We start from the raw sequence: 15,909 nt of genomic DNA on the forward strand, positions 1-15,909 counted from the left end.
GGAAAGATAAAGACTGGTAGCAGAAAATGTTTCTTTGAGAAGAAATCACGAACATAAAAGAGGACATTTCAGGCGACGCGATCTCAGGCGCTTGGCATCCAACACAAGAGCGTGAGAACCACAGTCTACAGCAACTAGAAGATCTCCAGCACGGACAGTAGTCACTTGAATGGCAAAGCTCATTTCCGCATTATAGTTATGGCTTGGCATGTAGAAGAGAGGATGTCGCCGAACGCTTCATAAGCGTGCTTCCCATGCACCCATCCAAGCGGTAAAGACCAAATCCATCGGAATGGTAAGCGGAATGTGGCTAGGGCTAGACGTGCCTGAACCTGCTCGAAAAGAGTTAGACAGAGGGAAGACAATCACAGGAGGAGAAGACCTGACCAGTCAATACTATTCCCAAGATATCGCTCTCCGAAACAACACTTGTCATAGCTATTCGCCAGGAACGACACAGGCGAGGATATGAATACTGGCTAATGCCAGGAGATGAACCGACCGACCCCTTGACAGCCTTTCGGTGATTGTCGCAACCAATGTCAAGGCGCTTGAGAGCTGAGGTGAGAGGGTCGCTCAGCAGAGATAATCATACTGGTACTAGCCTCGATATCCTACTGCAAGACTTTCATCATTTGCGTTCATCGGCAGTCTCCACGGTGTGAGGGGCAGTGCTCGTATTGGCCGGAGAGTTGGACGGCAGCGCTTGGTGGGAGATCTGGGGAGTCTGGTTGAAACCATTGGTGGAGTTTCGATGGCTAGGTGGGAAGTGGTGGCCCTGGTGAGGGCTAGAAGAGAACTGAGGTTGTTGTTGAGGATATCCTCCACGAGCAGAGGACACTGGCCAAAGAGAATAAGTGACCGAATCAAGACTTATCAAAGAAAGGAGTCTTACTGTGGTTCGGTTGGGTGCCAAATCCAGGTTGACCGGGCTGGCCTGGCGACATAAACATCATTTGCTGCGGTGGCTGACCAGACTGCGAGTTTTGATGCATCATCATCGGCGCACCACGGCTGGGGCTAGGGTAACCGCTATGAGGCTGAGGTGGAGGCACATGAGGATAAGCATGACTGGGTGAAGGGGAATACATCTGCATCTGTTGGTTGTACGGTGACATGCCCTGAGGCATGCCCATGTAAGGCCCACTAGACGGATTTTGGACCATCATCGGAGCACCCATTCCGGCCTGGGGTCCGGAAAATTGAGGTCCACTTTGATAGTGCCTCATGTGCCCTGGCTGAGGTCCTCCATAAAATTGTGGGATCGGCTGCCCAAATGCCAATTGAGCATGAGGAGCCATGGGCGAATGATACCCTACGTGGCTCTGACCCATGCGAGGCGATGGGAAGACCTGCGACGAAGAGGCAGACAGCTGCATGCGATGGTGATCTTCCAAATGAGGGCCAGGTCCGTGAGGACCGGGATGCACGTGAGGGCCACTTGGTGTACCAGATGAGGGAGGCATGCCAGGGTTGCCTGGCGTGAAGTGGAAAGGAATTTGGTGCTGTTGAGGCAAGCTGGGGTTGCTAGAAATAGACCGTCCTTGTGGCGAGACCGAGGGCAATGCCGTCGGCTGCTTAAACATTGCTTCGAAGCTCTTTTCTTCGTTGCCTTGGGGGACATCCCAAGTGGGACCGGTCCGATAAGGGGGAGGAATGCCTCCGTTGGAGAAGCCTTTGTTTTCTCCAGCCTCTGCGCTCTCCTTCTTCATTCGTTTGATTGGGTTGAAACCATCATCTATTGATGGTCTCTCTGAAATCGGTTGCGGTTTCTTGGTACCAAAGAAAGCGGATGGTGTTGCGGCCCGAGACACAGAGGCGTTTCGAGAGGGGCTGGCTGCACTCACGGCGCTGGGTGCACCACCTGGCGCCGTGGGGGCAGGGCCGCCAGGGGTGAATGTGCTTGCTGCTGGGTTAGGCTTGAACTCCATAGCCCGCACGTTGAATCGTGATGTGGCATTGGCCATGGTAGAGGACTGGCTCTTGGCAGGGCTTGTGACGTGGGATTGTTCACTGGCCGGACCAGTAGGTGGCGCCCGAGCGTCTTGAACAGGGAGAGGTGCCGGAACAGTACCTAAAGCGGCACCCTTTCGCTGCTGGAGATTATCGGCAAGCCGGTGGCTGAGCATTCCAGTTGCAGGACGATTTGGTTGCAAAGGCTGCTGAGGGTATCTCGTGTTACCCCCACTGCCCGAAGGACCGGTAGGGGGATAGCCCTGGCGACCACGGGGAAAGTTGTGTCGGTCCGCAGGAGCCGTGGGGGGAGCTGCACCCGTGGGGCCAGTAGCTCGCACCGCAGGCTTCTGTTCAAGAACTTGCGCGGGAGGCTGGGGCGAGGGTGAGTCCTCCGACTGCTTAGCTCGGCTGATAATGGCCTCTTGCTTGTGCGGGTCCTTCGCGAGGATGGGAACCAGGTCTTTCGGCACGGGAGTGGACAGCTTGAAGTTCTTTGAGAATTTCATCAACTCATTCAACTTCACGGTGCGGTCGTAGGATGCCTGATTGCGACGTCGCTCCTGCATCTTCAACTTTTCGCTATTCGCAAACTGACGGAAATGGTCAAGCACCTCCGTCTCAACATTGGCAGTAGCGTTCTCGGGAACTTGGCGTTGCTGCTTGGTGGCAGAAGGAACCGCGACAGCGGGGGCAGGCTTCGACAATTCCACCTTCTGCTCCGCCTCGATAGATGCTTTCGGAGCTGCCGCAACTACGGCTTTCTCTGTGGACGGCACCTCTTTAGCCTGTTCCTTGGCTTGCGGTGCAGGGGCAGGCGAGGTTGTGGGTGTTTGTTTGGCCGGCACTGCAGGCTGTGCTGCGGCTTGTCGACGACCAGGCGGCATGTACTTGTTCGGCTGTCCGGAAACCAGTGGTGGGAAGCCCTTGCTCTCCCTCTGCACACCACTGTACTTGTCCTCTTCGTCCTGGTCACCAGTATCTGGCGCTACTAGTCCTCTTTCCTCGCGCATGTGCACATTTTCCACTTCCGTGCCTTCAATTTCAGCCGCAATCCGAGCAGCCTCCGCCTGTCGTTGACGATAGTTAGGATCACTGCGGTCAATGCGTGTCGTATAGATGTTTTCGTCATAGCTGGTCTTTGCACCGAAGAGACGCTCATTTGTCTCAAACTGATCCCATCCTTTGGAGTCGCTTGCGGTGCTTTCCAAAGACATATCCACATCGTGCTCAGATGGCTCCCATCGCTTAAGGGTGCGCTCTCGCATCGCCAAATTGCCAGAGATATCAGCATCTGTTCTGAAACCGCCGGTTCCTGAGCCAGTAACAAGCCGTTAGCGAAGCCTCAAACAAGGACAATCTTTTTCAAATTGAAGGATTTACCATTTGATTCCTTCAAGGACAGGTCAGCGGGAGCCACCTTAGGCACAGAGATGTCCACCACATCCTTGATATCAAAGGCCATGCTGTGTTCCGGAGCAGCACCGATGAAGGAGACTGTCGACTCGCTCACGCCGTTCGTCTTGTTTGGGGTTTCAGAAGAGACTCGTTGCGTCATCTTCAGCACAATAGAGGAACCAGTTGCCTCCAAATTGGAAGAGGAGAATATGCCGGTATACTTCTCCCCACCCTTTGTGGTGATGGTTGCATAAAGGCCCTGAATGTCGACGGAGAACCATATTGTTAATAAAATGGATATATAGGTAGTCGTTATCAGGCATCTCTTACGATGAAGCTGGCGAACAGAAACAGCAGACGGTCATGGGCATGGCTGTCGGGTGTGTTGGACTCCTTTTGGCCTGGGCGAGGAGAGCCAGTTTGTCGGTTCCCGGCACCATTAGGAGAAGCAAAGGAGGAGCGTTGAGTGATTGGGTTGGTCCCCTGGGTCCAGGCTTTGTGGGAGTTTGTGCGCCTGTGATAGTTCAGATTGGAAAAGTTAGCTGACGCTCGAACAAACTTGGGATGGGTTTCGCGGAAGAAGGGAGAAAGGTGGTCAGTTTCAAAGAGATGGCCCCAACAGAAAGACAGGAAGCCCTCACGGAGCTGTGTGTAAGCCCATCGGGCCTTGGAAGACACCGACAGCAACGTGATAAGCTGGCAGGCTGTAGACAACCCAGGCAATGCTGGATCAGCCCGTGAGTGCGCGGATCGAACGAATCCCACGATGACGAAATAATTGTCGCTAGCTGACAGAGGACAGGGAGGAATGGAGACAATATAGAGCACAAGGTGGAGCGATTGTTCTTCAATACGTACCGTTGACCACCGTCCACGGGACTTCCGGACTGGCGGCGACCATCTCCTTTGGAGTTGCCGCTGGACCTCAGTGAGGGCCTGCTGGAGGCATGTGAAGAGTTGCTGACATTACTGCCAGAGTTGCTGTTCGCAGCCGGCACCGAATTCAAAGTGGAAGCCATTAGTTGCCTCCAGTGTCGTGCGTGAGGGCAGACTGGTGTTGTGGAACTGAGCTCGGCGGACAGCCGTGAGGATGGGCTCTCCCACAGTACACCGCCTGCGCAAACAGGACTCAGGCCAGAAACCAGAGGGGGGACTTGGCGGGGATAGACTATCGAAACAAAAAGGCCACAAAATTCAGCGTCGAGGGTTCACAAGATTCCAGATCACTTCAAATCGTAAGGCCAAGAGGTTGAGATAGCGGATGAGAGCAGACTCGCAGAGACTTTCGCCAGAACGACGCTGGCTGATGTGAAAGAAAGCTGTGAATAATGGAGTCGATCGACTGTTTGGGGAAAGAGGTGAAAGTTACCAGCGGGTGGATCAGTGGAGTAGATAAGGTGGCCGTGGAGGATATGATACGTACAGACAGAGAGTAATGGTCATACATACGGTATTGTTATGTCGGACGAGGATGGATGTACGTGAACTCCAGTTGTACTCCGCCGGACTCTGTCGCAATTGACTGTTTGAGAGGCCAATCAGACCTCTTCCTGGTAGTTCTGCTGGCCCAAAGTCTTCTGTAATTGAAACGGCGACGCTGCCAGTATGTATAGATCCAGTACCTAAAGTCAGTGTGCACTTTTTGAGACTATTAAATCACAGGCACATTGAAATGATAGTACTAAAGGTCGTCAAGTACCCTTGACTATATATGTATGAATCTCTGATGATATGTTCTTTATCATCGATTGAATTTCAGACTTCAGCAAGGGACGAAGGAACATATAGCATCCTTGAAATTCCGAGGTCCCGTCCCTGAATATGTAATGGCACTACTTTCAGAAGCACACCAGACATGATCTATCACAAAGAAGAAATTTCCACACCTCTTCAAATCCACCGAAATAAGGAAAATACGAGAAATGATGCAAAGCTCAGTTGAGAAAAAGCCCAGAGGAAAGTTATTAGCAATCCAGCCCTCATAAGAGAATAAGAGTCAATGGAAAAAATGGGTGTCGGCGAGCTGGGTCCATTTGACACAAAAAAACATCATTGGTTTTCTCAATGGGCAACCCAAGGAAATTTTTAGTTCTTTCCATGATAGGCTGATGACAATTTCTACAGCACAATATTCAATAGTGTACAATGTACTATCGCGCAGAAGTCAGCTATTGCAATGTGCACTAGTGAGAGCTAGAGAAAGATCCCGAATGAACGAAAAGATGGTCAGGCTCCAGAATCGGGGTAGTAGCCCTTGTTATTAGGCCTTGAAAATACTCGCGGCGAAATCACTAGCAGCCCGACTCCCCCATACATGCTGAGATTTCTCAGGGCCGCACTTGTGAAGTTTAGTAGACCAATTAAGTTGACTGAGCGACGGGTACCCTTACTCAAGGTACAGTTAAGTCAGGCTATTGACCTCGTTGACTACATACTAGTAGACCATCCTTGATCTGTTCTGCATCTGCGAGTCATCCTGCCTCATCCCCTCCCACCCTCCTTCAAAGATCACCTCGTCTGCCCTCACCATATCAACGACATGATTTCGAATTTTGGTCAGGATGGGGCGAACTGCCCATCGAGCAATACATGATCACACATCTCTCCCGTAGATGAGGCTCCTCGGGGAGACCGCTGATATCCTGCAGAGATGCTGGGACTTTGCCGTAGCAGAGCCCCCTAGCCAACAACGCCTTCGCCTAATTCGGCAATTCATCAATGTAGATGAGATCCCCCGTGAATGAGATCCGGTCAACCATGGCGCACCGCCACCCCGTATGCCCACTGTGGAAGAAATTGACCTGATCTTTCGTGCCTGGCGGTCGAGCGAGCTTTGCAAGAAAGTGTGGCAATTGTCAGAATTTGGCATCATTGCCCCAATCTTTCTCCGCACACGATACGGCCCGAAGAACGACAAGATGATGGAGGAAGGGATCAGTGCATTCGAGGAGGTGCGGACAATGGATAGGGTTCGGCTCATGCCCACCGTGACACAGAACTTTACACTCCTGATCAGACTACGATCAACAATTATCGCAAACTCATATTTGGTATCGCGCCGCGGCCGATCAACTTTATCAGCACTGTTGACTCCAAATGCTAGAAGAATCTTTCACCCGTGAGTACCTTCTGTATCAGTAAACGAAATCGACCAATGCTTTTTGTTAGCTTTTCTATTCGCTCGAATCGAATAAAGACCGAGTGATTCATCTGCTCGTGATTGTTCATGAACCGGAGGTTTCTTAACGGATGATTCAAGGACTGAGAGACAGGGCTTGGAGCTATAGACATACCCAAAGCCCCCCTCGATTCATCTGGCACCTGACGGGGAAGCCTTGAAACCTGACCAGGCTCTTATAGATCTCACGTTCGAGATGTTCAGGGAAGTCTATCAGATTCTCCGTCATATTGAAGAAAAGAATTTCCCACGGCTTCGATAGGAATGAAACACATTCACTCTGTACATTTTTTGAGGGTTAAATGTTCACGGTGTTTTGGTCCGCAAACTAGATCCAGACGATCTCGCATCTGCTACCAAGGGTCAAGTCGAAGAGGGGTGAGGCCCAGAAAGCGGAGGCGGGAAGAGCCGAGAAGGATCTCAATACGTTACGAATCCATTCGACTGGGTTACGATACTAGTGCCCTTTATGTAATCTATTTATGGCATCATTGTGACCACTCCTGGTTTAGAACCTGCAAGTATACTACAAGCTCGATCAGGTCACGAGTCCATGCTATTCGCAGGATGACGGAACACTCAACAAAATTTCTGAAAATACAGGGTATAGTGCAAGACTGGAGAATGCGCACAGAACGTAATGCTGTCAGTCAGATTCGTGGCAGTAGGAGGTGAGGGTGAAGGCTATATTGCAAGCCCTGCAAGGAATGTCCCTTTTTCCACATCGATATGAGCGGCACTACAGTACAGACTAGTAGCCTGGATTTATGTAAACCAATAGTAGCCACTTCTTCTGTGTTCTCAGGAATGAAACACTAGCTTGTGATTGAATGATCAGGCCCAAGAAGAAGCTAAGCAATGAAATTCGGATAATTTGGTGGATTGGCAGAATTCCTGCCCAACCTCAGAGAATCAAGCTGCCTGAAAGCCTGAGGCGGGAACCCTGAACATCGAGCTGGGTTCTTGTGTGACTCGGTGAGATTGTCATTTGTACAAGATGATGGCTGCCACCCAACTATGCGTGCTGTCGACATCCATTGGAACTACCTCCTCGGCTCCTACAGGCTCTCCCATCATCAGTAGGAGTCGCGCACTACTGGCTCGAGACCAATCTGATTAAGAGCTCAGTTCATCCAGCGCCCACCGTCACACCCTTGGTCAAGCAAGGGCTGTGATACGCTGTCTTCATCTGACCATAATACAAGCCTCCCAATGAAGCGTGTGACTGTGATCGGTGGAACAGGGATCAGTGACCACCGACCCGTACTGGTATTTCCAATCTTTCGACCGTCTATCGTGAGAGGCGGTCAGTTCGCTTGCACTTGTTCGCCGAGGACACAAAGTGGTTCATTGCACGGGCGCTCCTCCATTAATCCGCCGGGAGGCTGGGGGCGTCATTCCCTCTTTCAGCTTGGCACCATCTCCCCTCCCCCCAGCACTTTCGCTTATCCACCCAACTTCTATGCGGGTTCCGGCCGCGCATCCATATTTACTTGTCCACGCTTCCTCCTGGAGGGCCTCTTCCAGTCTTCCCCACAACTCCTCCCGACAGCGTCAGAGCACTGATGGCTTCCGCTTCTGGTCGCAGTTCGTCGGCCACCGCTGGACGGTCGCAGTCAGCTAAGAGTGTTGTAAGTCGATGATCAATGGCTGTGGTTTGATGCAATCTTAGGCCTCACACACACTCTCTCTTTCTCTCTCTCTCTGAGCGAGCGCCAGACAACCTCGCCATCAAGTCGGTTCTAACAATATGCTCATTCTAGCCCGATAAGCAAATCTCACAAATCGAAAAAAGTGTCACACATCTCCTCGTCGCAACGAAACAACTTCTCGAGACCTTGACCCAGTGGTCACGCAAACAAGCCACCGAGACCGAAGTATCAGATGTCTATGTTCGCCTGGGATATGAGTTCAATCTAGCCTGTCGCGCGTTCAACGCAATCGGAGTGGAAACCTCGGATCTCGGTCCCGTGCCCGACGTTCTACGCAGCATTCTCGAAGATACTCTCAGTCAAGATGCATCCTCTCAGAGTTTGGACAGGTACCTTCCTCAAATTCGCGACATCATAATCAATCTCCTACACGGCTTGAAGAAGAAGCAGGCTCGGTTGAGATCTCGACAACAGCGGGAAGATGGCCGTGCCGGACTGCCTGGCCGCCAAGCGAGCGCCGGGAGCATTCCGACCAGCTCGGCCAATATAGGTCAACTATACGATGAAGCAGCCGCCTCAACGATGCCCCAGCAGACAGCGTCCTTCTCTCCCAAACGACCAACGCGGAGGTATGGGAGCAGCGGATCTGCGGAAGAGACTGCCGCTGGTCCGCGTGCCTCGCCCACCCATGGTGAACCAAGGGGGTCAAGTTTTTCGGAGCGAGAGGCCACTCGACGAGAAACCCAGCAAATCCTTTCACAGCCATCGTCCCAGGAAAGCGAGAGCACTCCGAGACCAGCCCCGTGCCTGCACCCGCTTCAGCGACCCCGACAGCCTTCCCCGCCCCTCCACCGCCTCCAAAGGAAGAGGATGCGTTGGGCGCCCTCCAACGGAGTGGTGAGTTGGAGCGAAGAGCCTCTCGTCGATTCTCAGCATATCAGATCCAGAAGCACCTTGGTACTTCCACGAGCGGAGTCCCTGTTCTCCCCACTCAAAATTCTCCGATTCCGAATCGAGGGCGAGACGTGCGCGAGTCCCTGAATGCTGTCCGTCTGCGAGGCTCGTATGCCCACTCAAGGCAACGCTCCTCAAATCGCCTGCAGGAAAGTGGCAAAACTGCCCAGGCGCAAGCAGCCGTACAAATACCACAGGCGGTCGAGGAGGGGAAAAGTACGGCTGTGCGTCCGGAACAAGCAAGCAGTGAGGACACCGCACCTACGGCCCCTCTGATTGATCAACCGGAGTTGCCCGCCGGAAAGTCTCTCCCAGATGGTCCAGCTGCCATCGGGCCAGCGCCCGTCTTCCCTAACCCGCCAAGTCGTCCCTCGCTCGATGATGCATTCGACCCTGAGAAGGTTCCCTCGCAGTCGCCAGTCCCAGCGCCTGGAACTCCCAAAGGCGAACGCTTGGATCCCCCTATCATGGGAACTCCGCCTTCCGCAGCTCAATTTTCCGTGGAACAACCTTCTCCAGGCAAAGAATTAACCCTGTTCTTACAGTACAAGAGTAAAATTAAGAAGTACGTGCTTCCCGGCGGGACCGCCGAACTGACTATTGGGCGGCTGCAGCTCGCTTTCATTGAGAAATTTGCCTGGAACACCCACAACAACGGCGTCGACTTGCCTGAGATTTACATTCAAGATCCCATCTCGGGAATTCGGCACGAGCTGGAGGATTTGGGTGATGTGAAGGATCGTTCAGTCCTTGTCCTCAACGTCGATACTCTAGACGAGGTAAAGAAGCATTTTGACGACAGCTTTGGTGGCGTGCGCAACCTGGTGGAAGGCGTCAAGGACGTTCTTGAGAGCCAAGGAACTGCCATTCAGCGGGTCTCAGATCGGCAACTTGAAGCTGCCAAGGAGATGGCTCGCCTGGCTACGTTACCCTCGATGCCCGTTGCTCGGTCAGCCAGCCCCAGTGGCAGCAGCAAACCCTTGCTCACAGGCAACCGCACACAAGTCGCCGAGCTCCAAAGTCTGCGCCGAGACCTGGCTGTTTTGCGACAGACGTATTCAAACTTTACGTCAGATATCACCAGTTCGATGGCGGCTGTGCGGGCAAAGGCCACTCACGTCAAGTCGGCTGCCGAGAGTGCGGCGAACGCGACGTACGAGGGAGACGCTGGTCGTGCCCGTGTCAATAAGGGGAAGAAAGAGCTTGCCGACGAGTCAGAACGCCTGGTTTCCCGTGTCGACGACTTGCAAGATCTTGTGGAAGATCTGCGCAAGGACGTGGTCCAGCGTGGTGTACGACCTCTGCCACGCCAACTTGAGGGTGTCAATCGTGACATCAGCACAGCTTTGAAGGAAATCAAGAAGATGCAAGACTTTTTGGGCCGGGAAAAGCCCATCTGGACCAAAATCTGGGAGAAGGAATTGCAGCAGGTCTGCGAAGAGCGGGATCAGCTCACAATGCAGGAGGACCTTGCTGCTGATCTGCAGGATGATCTGGAGAAAGCGGCCCAGACTTTTGCCCTCGTGGAACAAGCGACCAAAGAACAAGCTTTGGAGAAGGCTGCGAATGGCGGGGTCACCTTGCGAGCTACCTCCCGCACCCTTGGAATTGATCCCACCGTTGACCCGATGAAGGCCAAGGACGACCTTCTAGGCGAAGTGCGCGCTCTGCAACCCAACCATGAAAGTCGCCTTGAGGCCATCGAGAGAGCCGAGAAGAATCGCAAGAAGGAGCTCGAGACACGCCGCATTGGCCTGTTTCAAAAAGAGCTCGGAACATTTGTGCAAGAAGGAAAGTTGAAGAAGAGCGGTGGTGTTGAAGAGGCCGAACGACTTCGGAACGCAAAGGACGATCGCATTCGCAAGGAAGTTTGGGAACGCCAGCAAGCCCGAAACGCAGAAATGGAGAAGGCTGAGGCCGAGGCTGCTGCCGCTGCCGCCGCGGACGCCGACGCCACCGATGGTGCTGATGCTGAAGTTGGCGAAGGTGCTGCAGACGCTATAGAGCATGAGGATGCAACTGATGCCTCACCAGCCGCGCAGGACGTTGATGCTGTCTCACATTCTGATGGCGGTGAAGAGAAGAAAACGCCCGCGGAAGGTGAAACGAGGGTCGAATCACCTGATGTTGCCAACTAAACAGTGGACAACACAACACGTGTGGGCATCGTGGCAAATTGGCCGACAGCCTCTTCCAACGAAGCTGCTTCTTTTTAATTTTTTTTCTGGTTTCACTTTCTTGCCCAAGAGTACTGTTGGACCGTCGTCGATTCTCGTTTGTTTCGCAACGATCCGCGGTTCGAAATCCCGACGTCGTTTCCCAAGATCTGCATTTACACCATGGAATGCACCCTGGCATTGAATCTGTTCTTTTCTCTTTTTTTTTTCTCTTCCACACATTGCTCATTCCAGCCCATAGTACTACTCTACCACTTATCGTCGATACCCTGTTCCATCCGCTGCGGTGACTTTGTTTTGGGTCCTAGCATCCTGTGGCTGGCCCTTCTTTTCGCGTCTTTGTCGTCTCACTCACCTGCTTTGATCGTCTGTTTAGGCATGTAGCGCGGAGTTTCAATTGTGGATCATCAGATACGATGTCTTTCTTGTTCGAGTCCAAAATAGTGACTAGTAACTTCTGCATTGGTAGGCAGACACTCAAACTTATCTCAAGGAGCCAAGCTGTCGACTTCTAGTAACCTTGTAGTAGATCGCCAGGAGCTGAGAACACTGGGCAAGGACGGGTGCTGTTACAGTTGGAGTCTTGGAGAACTCTCAGAGCGGAGTATGTGAGTGGTCCACTGAAGGGACAGGAATAGATAGCAGTTAGTCTGCTTGGCCGGTTACCTGGTCTCCCAGCCATCGCAATTAAATTTGACCGCTTCTTCCCATCCGCGCTCATATCGCCTCGTTCTCGACTGGATAGTCTCGACCTCAGCTTTTTTGTAATCTTTTCAATTCTCAACAGACTATCACGGAATTTTGATCTTCTTTACCTGAATCTGCTCAAGCTCCATCAATTTTCAGACATGGGCATGTTAAGCTGGCTCTCACGCTTGGAATAAATTGCATCTTATTACGCTTTCAGCCCCCAGCCACAAAAAATACGACGCGCAAAACATAATTCTTGCAACATTTGCCAATCTTTCCTTCTATTCTTTCTTTTTTTTTCAAAGTGAATTTAAGCCGTCTAGGTATGCTTGAATCCATCTCTTAGCCGCAGAACCCCTCAATGTCTGACAGTATGGGAATAGCTTCCCAAACCCAGCACTAAACAGAGCAGGTACTATCGCTTATTGACCGGGTCAATTGATTCCATTGGATTTGACTCCAAGCAAAGATGCGCGTGCTGGCTGGCTTGGGCGCCTGCCTTGTAGCTTCAATCGCACACGCATCAGAGAATACATCGAAAACAAAGGCACAACAAGAAGAATCAACATCCGAAATCTTGCGCCGCGGTGCAGACATCGAAGCCCGTCTGGCGAATGAACCCATTATCGGCATTCGCAAGATGAGCACTGATCCCGGCGAGAAATTCTTTCCGGAGTACTGGCATTTTGGGGACTCCCTAGACGTACCAGGACAGAACGATGGTCTTGCAGGGACAGATCTCGCTCACTTCAATACCACTGCTCGACGGGAGAATCTTCTCGACACGGCCAGATCTTCATTTTCTCCGGCTCAATTTCTATCCCGGTCGTTTGCCTATTCACCCTCTGTGGAGTCTGCGTTCGGACTGAAGAGGAGTCGAATTCTCGACTCGAGGGATTTCAAATGTCCCGCAAACACGTATTCCTGCACGAGCATCGATCGACCGGATCGATGCTGCAGTGTAGGAAGTGCCTGTGAGATTGTCCCGGATACCGGAGCTGGTGATGTGGGATGTTGTCCGAGTGGGCAGAGTTGCTCTGGTACGATAGGTTCGTGTCAGAGTGGATATACGACTTGCTCGCAGGCACTGGGGGGTGGGTGTTGTATTCCGGGATATGATTGTGTTGAGGGCGGATGTGAGTATACGGGTGTTTCTGCAGTGGTTCTATAAGCTTCTTCTTCTTCTTCTTCTTCTTCTTCTTCTTGTTTTTGTTGTTGCTTTTTCTCTTGAACTGACTAAATTGCCATCCCAGGTGCGTTTATATCAGTTGTCACGGTGACGGTGGGCGCCTCCGTGACCGTATCAACTGTCACACATTCAACATCTCAGCAGACGAGTGAAACGACTTCGTCCACCTCTATCTCCACTTCCAGCTCTACTTCCAGCTCAACCACCACCGTCAGAACATCCACCAGTTCAACCGCAGCCTCAACGACCACCACAGAAAGCCTCATTCCCCCAGCCCGCGGTACCAGCATCACCAGCATGACCAGTTCAGCAACAAGTCGCGTCTCCGTCTGTCCCACCGGCTTCTACGCCTGTTCCGCCGTCTACCACGGCGGCTGCTGCCAAACAGACCGGAATTGCGACACGTTCTCCTGCCCAGCAATCCCATCTACAACCGTCACCTCCGACGGTCGAACAATCATCATCCCCGTGGCGACGCCCACGGCCACAGTCCCAGATGCACCGTCTGCCTCTGAACCTTCCGACTCAACAGGCGGTAGCTCGGGCAGGTGCCCTGGTGGCTGGTTCAAATGTGCAGACACCGCCGGGGGGGATTGTTGTCCAATGGGATACGCTTGTGGGATGAGCATGTGTACTGCTACAGGGTCAGTGGCGACGACTGTTGCAAAGGAGCAACCCACCATGAGCAGGCAAAGTAATGCGGCTTCGGGCCCTGAGTTGGGCGGAATGATGCTGGGTTGGAAAATTTTGGGATGGATGATGTTGATCAAGTATATTATTTTGTGATTCTTCGGTGTCCTAGTTGCTAGGGAGACATTTGGGAGGAAGTTATGCGGGGGGACCGTAAGCCTCGTCACAACACAGAAATGATTCTGCACTGTGGAAGAGCGAAAATCCTCTCGTAGCAGGACCACACAAAATCAACCCTCACAGCCAATCAGATGTGGTCCAACTGGAAATCTCTGGCCGTTATGCAACCTTACTCTCGTCCAGTCGCTTGCTCTACACCTTTGTACATGCTGTAAAATGTTGCTATGCGACCCGAGTGTTGATCAAGTCAGCCTGCAGCGAGTTGAACCAGCTGCCAGCGCCCGTCATTCCATTCGATGCGATTTGATCTCTCCCGAATGGGATCTGGTCACATGACAGAATCAAGCACCGAGAAGGTAGTTGAATCCTCTTCAGTTCTCTCCAGTTTTCAGTCCCTTCGAATTGCTCCGAACCAAGAAGCTTTCATCATCCACATCGCGCCCTCTGCCAGCCGCACCAGCTGCTCACGAATCCGTTGGATATCTAGAAAGTGGGGGGGGGGGGGGATGTTACAACCTAAAACCCTTATTTGAACCTCTACTTGAACACGATTTGCAGCAAATTAGCCGCCTTTGCGCTGTTTTCCATCGCCATGGGACCTTGGTATATACCTCGCTGTCTTCTGCCAGACTTTGTATGGCCAGACAATAAGGTTCGATCAATGGCGAACAATATACCACCCAATCCTCGGCCAACACACCCCTTGCTGCGCCGATTCTGGGGCATCTTGCATGTATATATGCGATGATTCTCACGATGTTACTGCGGCTGGGTCGGAATCGCCTACGACGACCAAATCTCCCAGCTTCCGTTTGGGCTTATTCTGAAATGGTCCGATAGTACGAGGCTAGAAGAAGCGTTGGCTATGCAGGTAGTGAGGGCGGCTGGTCTCCCAGTTCCCAAGTTGATTTGCTATGGAGACTATCCGGATACTCCCTATGCTCCCGTCTCTATCCTGATGACTCGTGTACCTGGCGAAGAATTAGGCCAAGTCTATGAGACCCTGAGTCGCGAAGACCGAGATTCGGTCCTCCGAGAGCTCAAAAATTATTTGGAGACAATGCGTGGATAGATAAGTCCCTGGGGTGGAAAGAGAATCTGCTCGATATTAGGTACCTCTATAAGGAGCATTCGCGTTGCCAACTACCTGATTGGCCCCTTCGAATCCGAGGAAGGATTGAAAGAGTATCTCATCCGGCCATCTTGGTCTGGTGGATTCCCTTCTGAATCAGCATACAAGAATGCCCTCGCTCGTGCCAAGGGGATGGGCAAGATGTCATATCCTATTGTGTTTACCCATGGCGATATCAAGCCGCATAATGTCCTTGTTACGGAGGGTCAGATCACGGGCTTTCTTGACTGGGAATCGGCCGGTTGGTACCCTGACTATTGGGATTTCACCACGGCGTTGAGAATTGGAATGGAGGACTTTTGGTGGTATAACTTTGTGATTGGTCTTGGTGGTGGTGCATATTTGGCGGAGTTGGATTGTGAACGTGCATTGACTAGTCTGACCGTTGATTCGTATTGTTGGTGATTTTTCCGCCCAGGTTCTGAGTTTGATGGTACGGCCGTATACCACCGGCAAATGTTCATGGCAATTCCAACTATGTCTTTATATTGTGGAGCTCAGGGCCAGGGGTAAGAGCTAACCCGATCCATATCCACCGCTACCTTAATTTTAGCTTGTTCTGATTTCAGGACAAGCATAGGTAGATTGTGATTGTAAAAAGGCAAAAGATAAGGATGCAGAGTGTTTATTTCCTTGCATTTCTTCGGATGATCTTGAGATTCAGCTCCCATTTTTTTTAACAACCGAACCAATTGGATCCAGACGCAAGAAAGCCAAGTTCGAGAATCGCCAGATCACTTTCGCTTGCCGCAGAACGTGGTAGGATCGGCATCATC

The 15,909-nt window shown here is 52.0% G+C and overlaps 4 protein-coding genes across 4 annotated transcripts; 3 read left to right on the forward strand and 1 right to left on the reverse strand.

Annotated features, from left to right (window-relative positions):
- Positions 1-631: 631 nt before the first annotated feature.
- Positions 632-4,370, reverse strand: POX_d05726 (uncharacterized protein; the record flags this gene model as incomplete). Its single annotated transcript, XM_050114566.1, has 5 exons — positions 632-840; positions 896-3,268; positions 3,337-3,610; positions 3,682-4,135; positions 4,210-4,370. The coding sequence occupies 5 exons, from the start codon at positions 4,368-4,370 to the stop codon at positions 632-634; spliced, it is 3,471 nt and encodes a 1,156-aa protein (XP_049969517.1).
- A 1,758-nt stretch (positions 4,371-6,128) lies between these two features.
- On the forward strand, positions 6,129-6,473 carry POX_d05727 (uncharacterized protein; the record flags this gene model as incomplete). The annotated part of the gene is made up of 1 exon (XM_050114567.1): positions 6,129-6,473. The coding sequence occupies one exon, from the start codon at positions 6,129-6,131 to the stop codon at positions 6,471-6,473; it is 345 nt and encodes a 114-aa protein (XP_049969518.1).
- Positions 6,474-8,094: 1,621 nt separating this feature from the next.
- POX_d05728 (uncharacterized protein) lies at positions 8,095-11,273 on the forward strand (the record flags this gene model as incomplete). The annotated part of the gene is made up of 3 exons (XM_050114568.1): positions 8,095-8,160; positions 8,293-8,872; positions 8,929-11,273. The coding sequence occupies 3 exons, from the start codon at positions 8,095-8,097 to the stop codon at positions 11,271-11,273; spliced, it is 2,991 nt and encodes a 996-aa protein (XP_049969519.1).
- Positions 11,274-12,471: 1,198 nt separating this feature from the next.
- POX_d05729 (uncharacterized protein) lies at positions 12,472-15,538 on the forward strand (the record flags this gene model as incomplete). Its single annotated transcript, XM_050114569.1, has 3 exons — positions 12,472-13,051; positions 13,256-13,726; positions 15,114-15,538. The coding sequence occupies 3 exons, from the start codon at positions 12,472-12,474 to the stop codon at positions 15,536-15,538; spliced, it is 1,476 nt and encodes a 491-aa protein (XP_049969520.1).
- Positions 15,539-15,909: the final 371 nt, after the last annotated feature.

Source organism: Penicillium oxalicum, chromosome IV (genome assembly GCF_001723175.1).
Source record: "Penicillium oxalicum strain HP7-1 chromosome IV, whole genome shotgun sequence".
Lineage (NCBI taxonomy): Eukaryota > Fungi > Ascomycota > Eurotiomycetes > Eurotiales > Aspergillaceae > Penicillium > Penicillium oxalicum.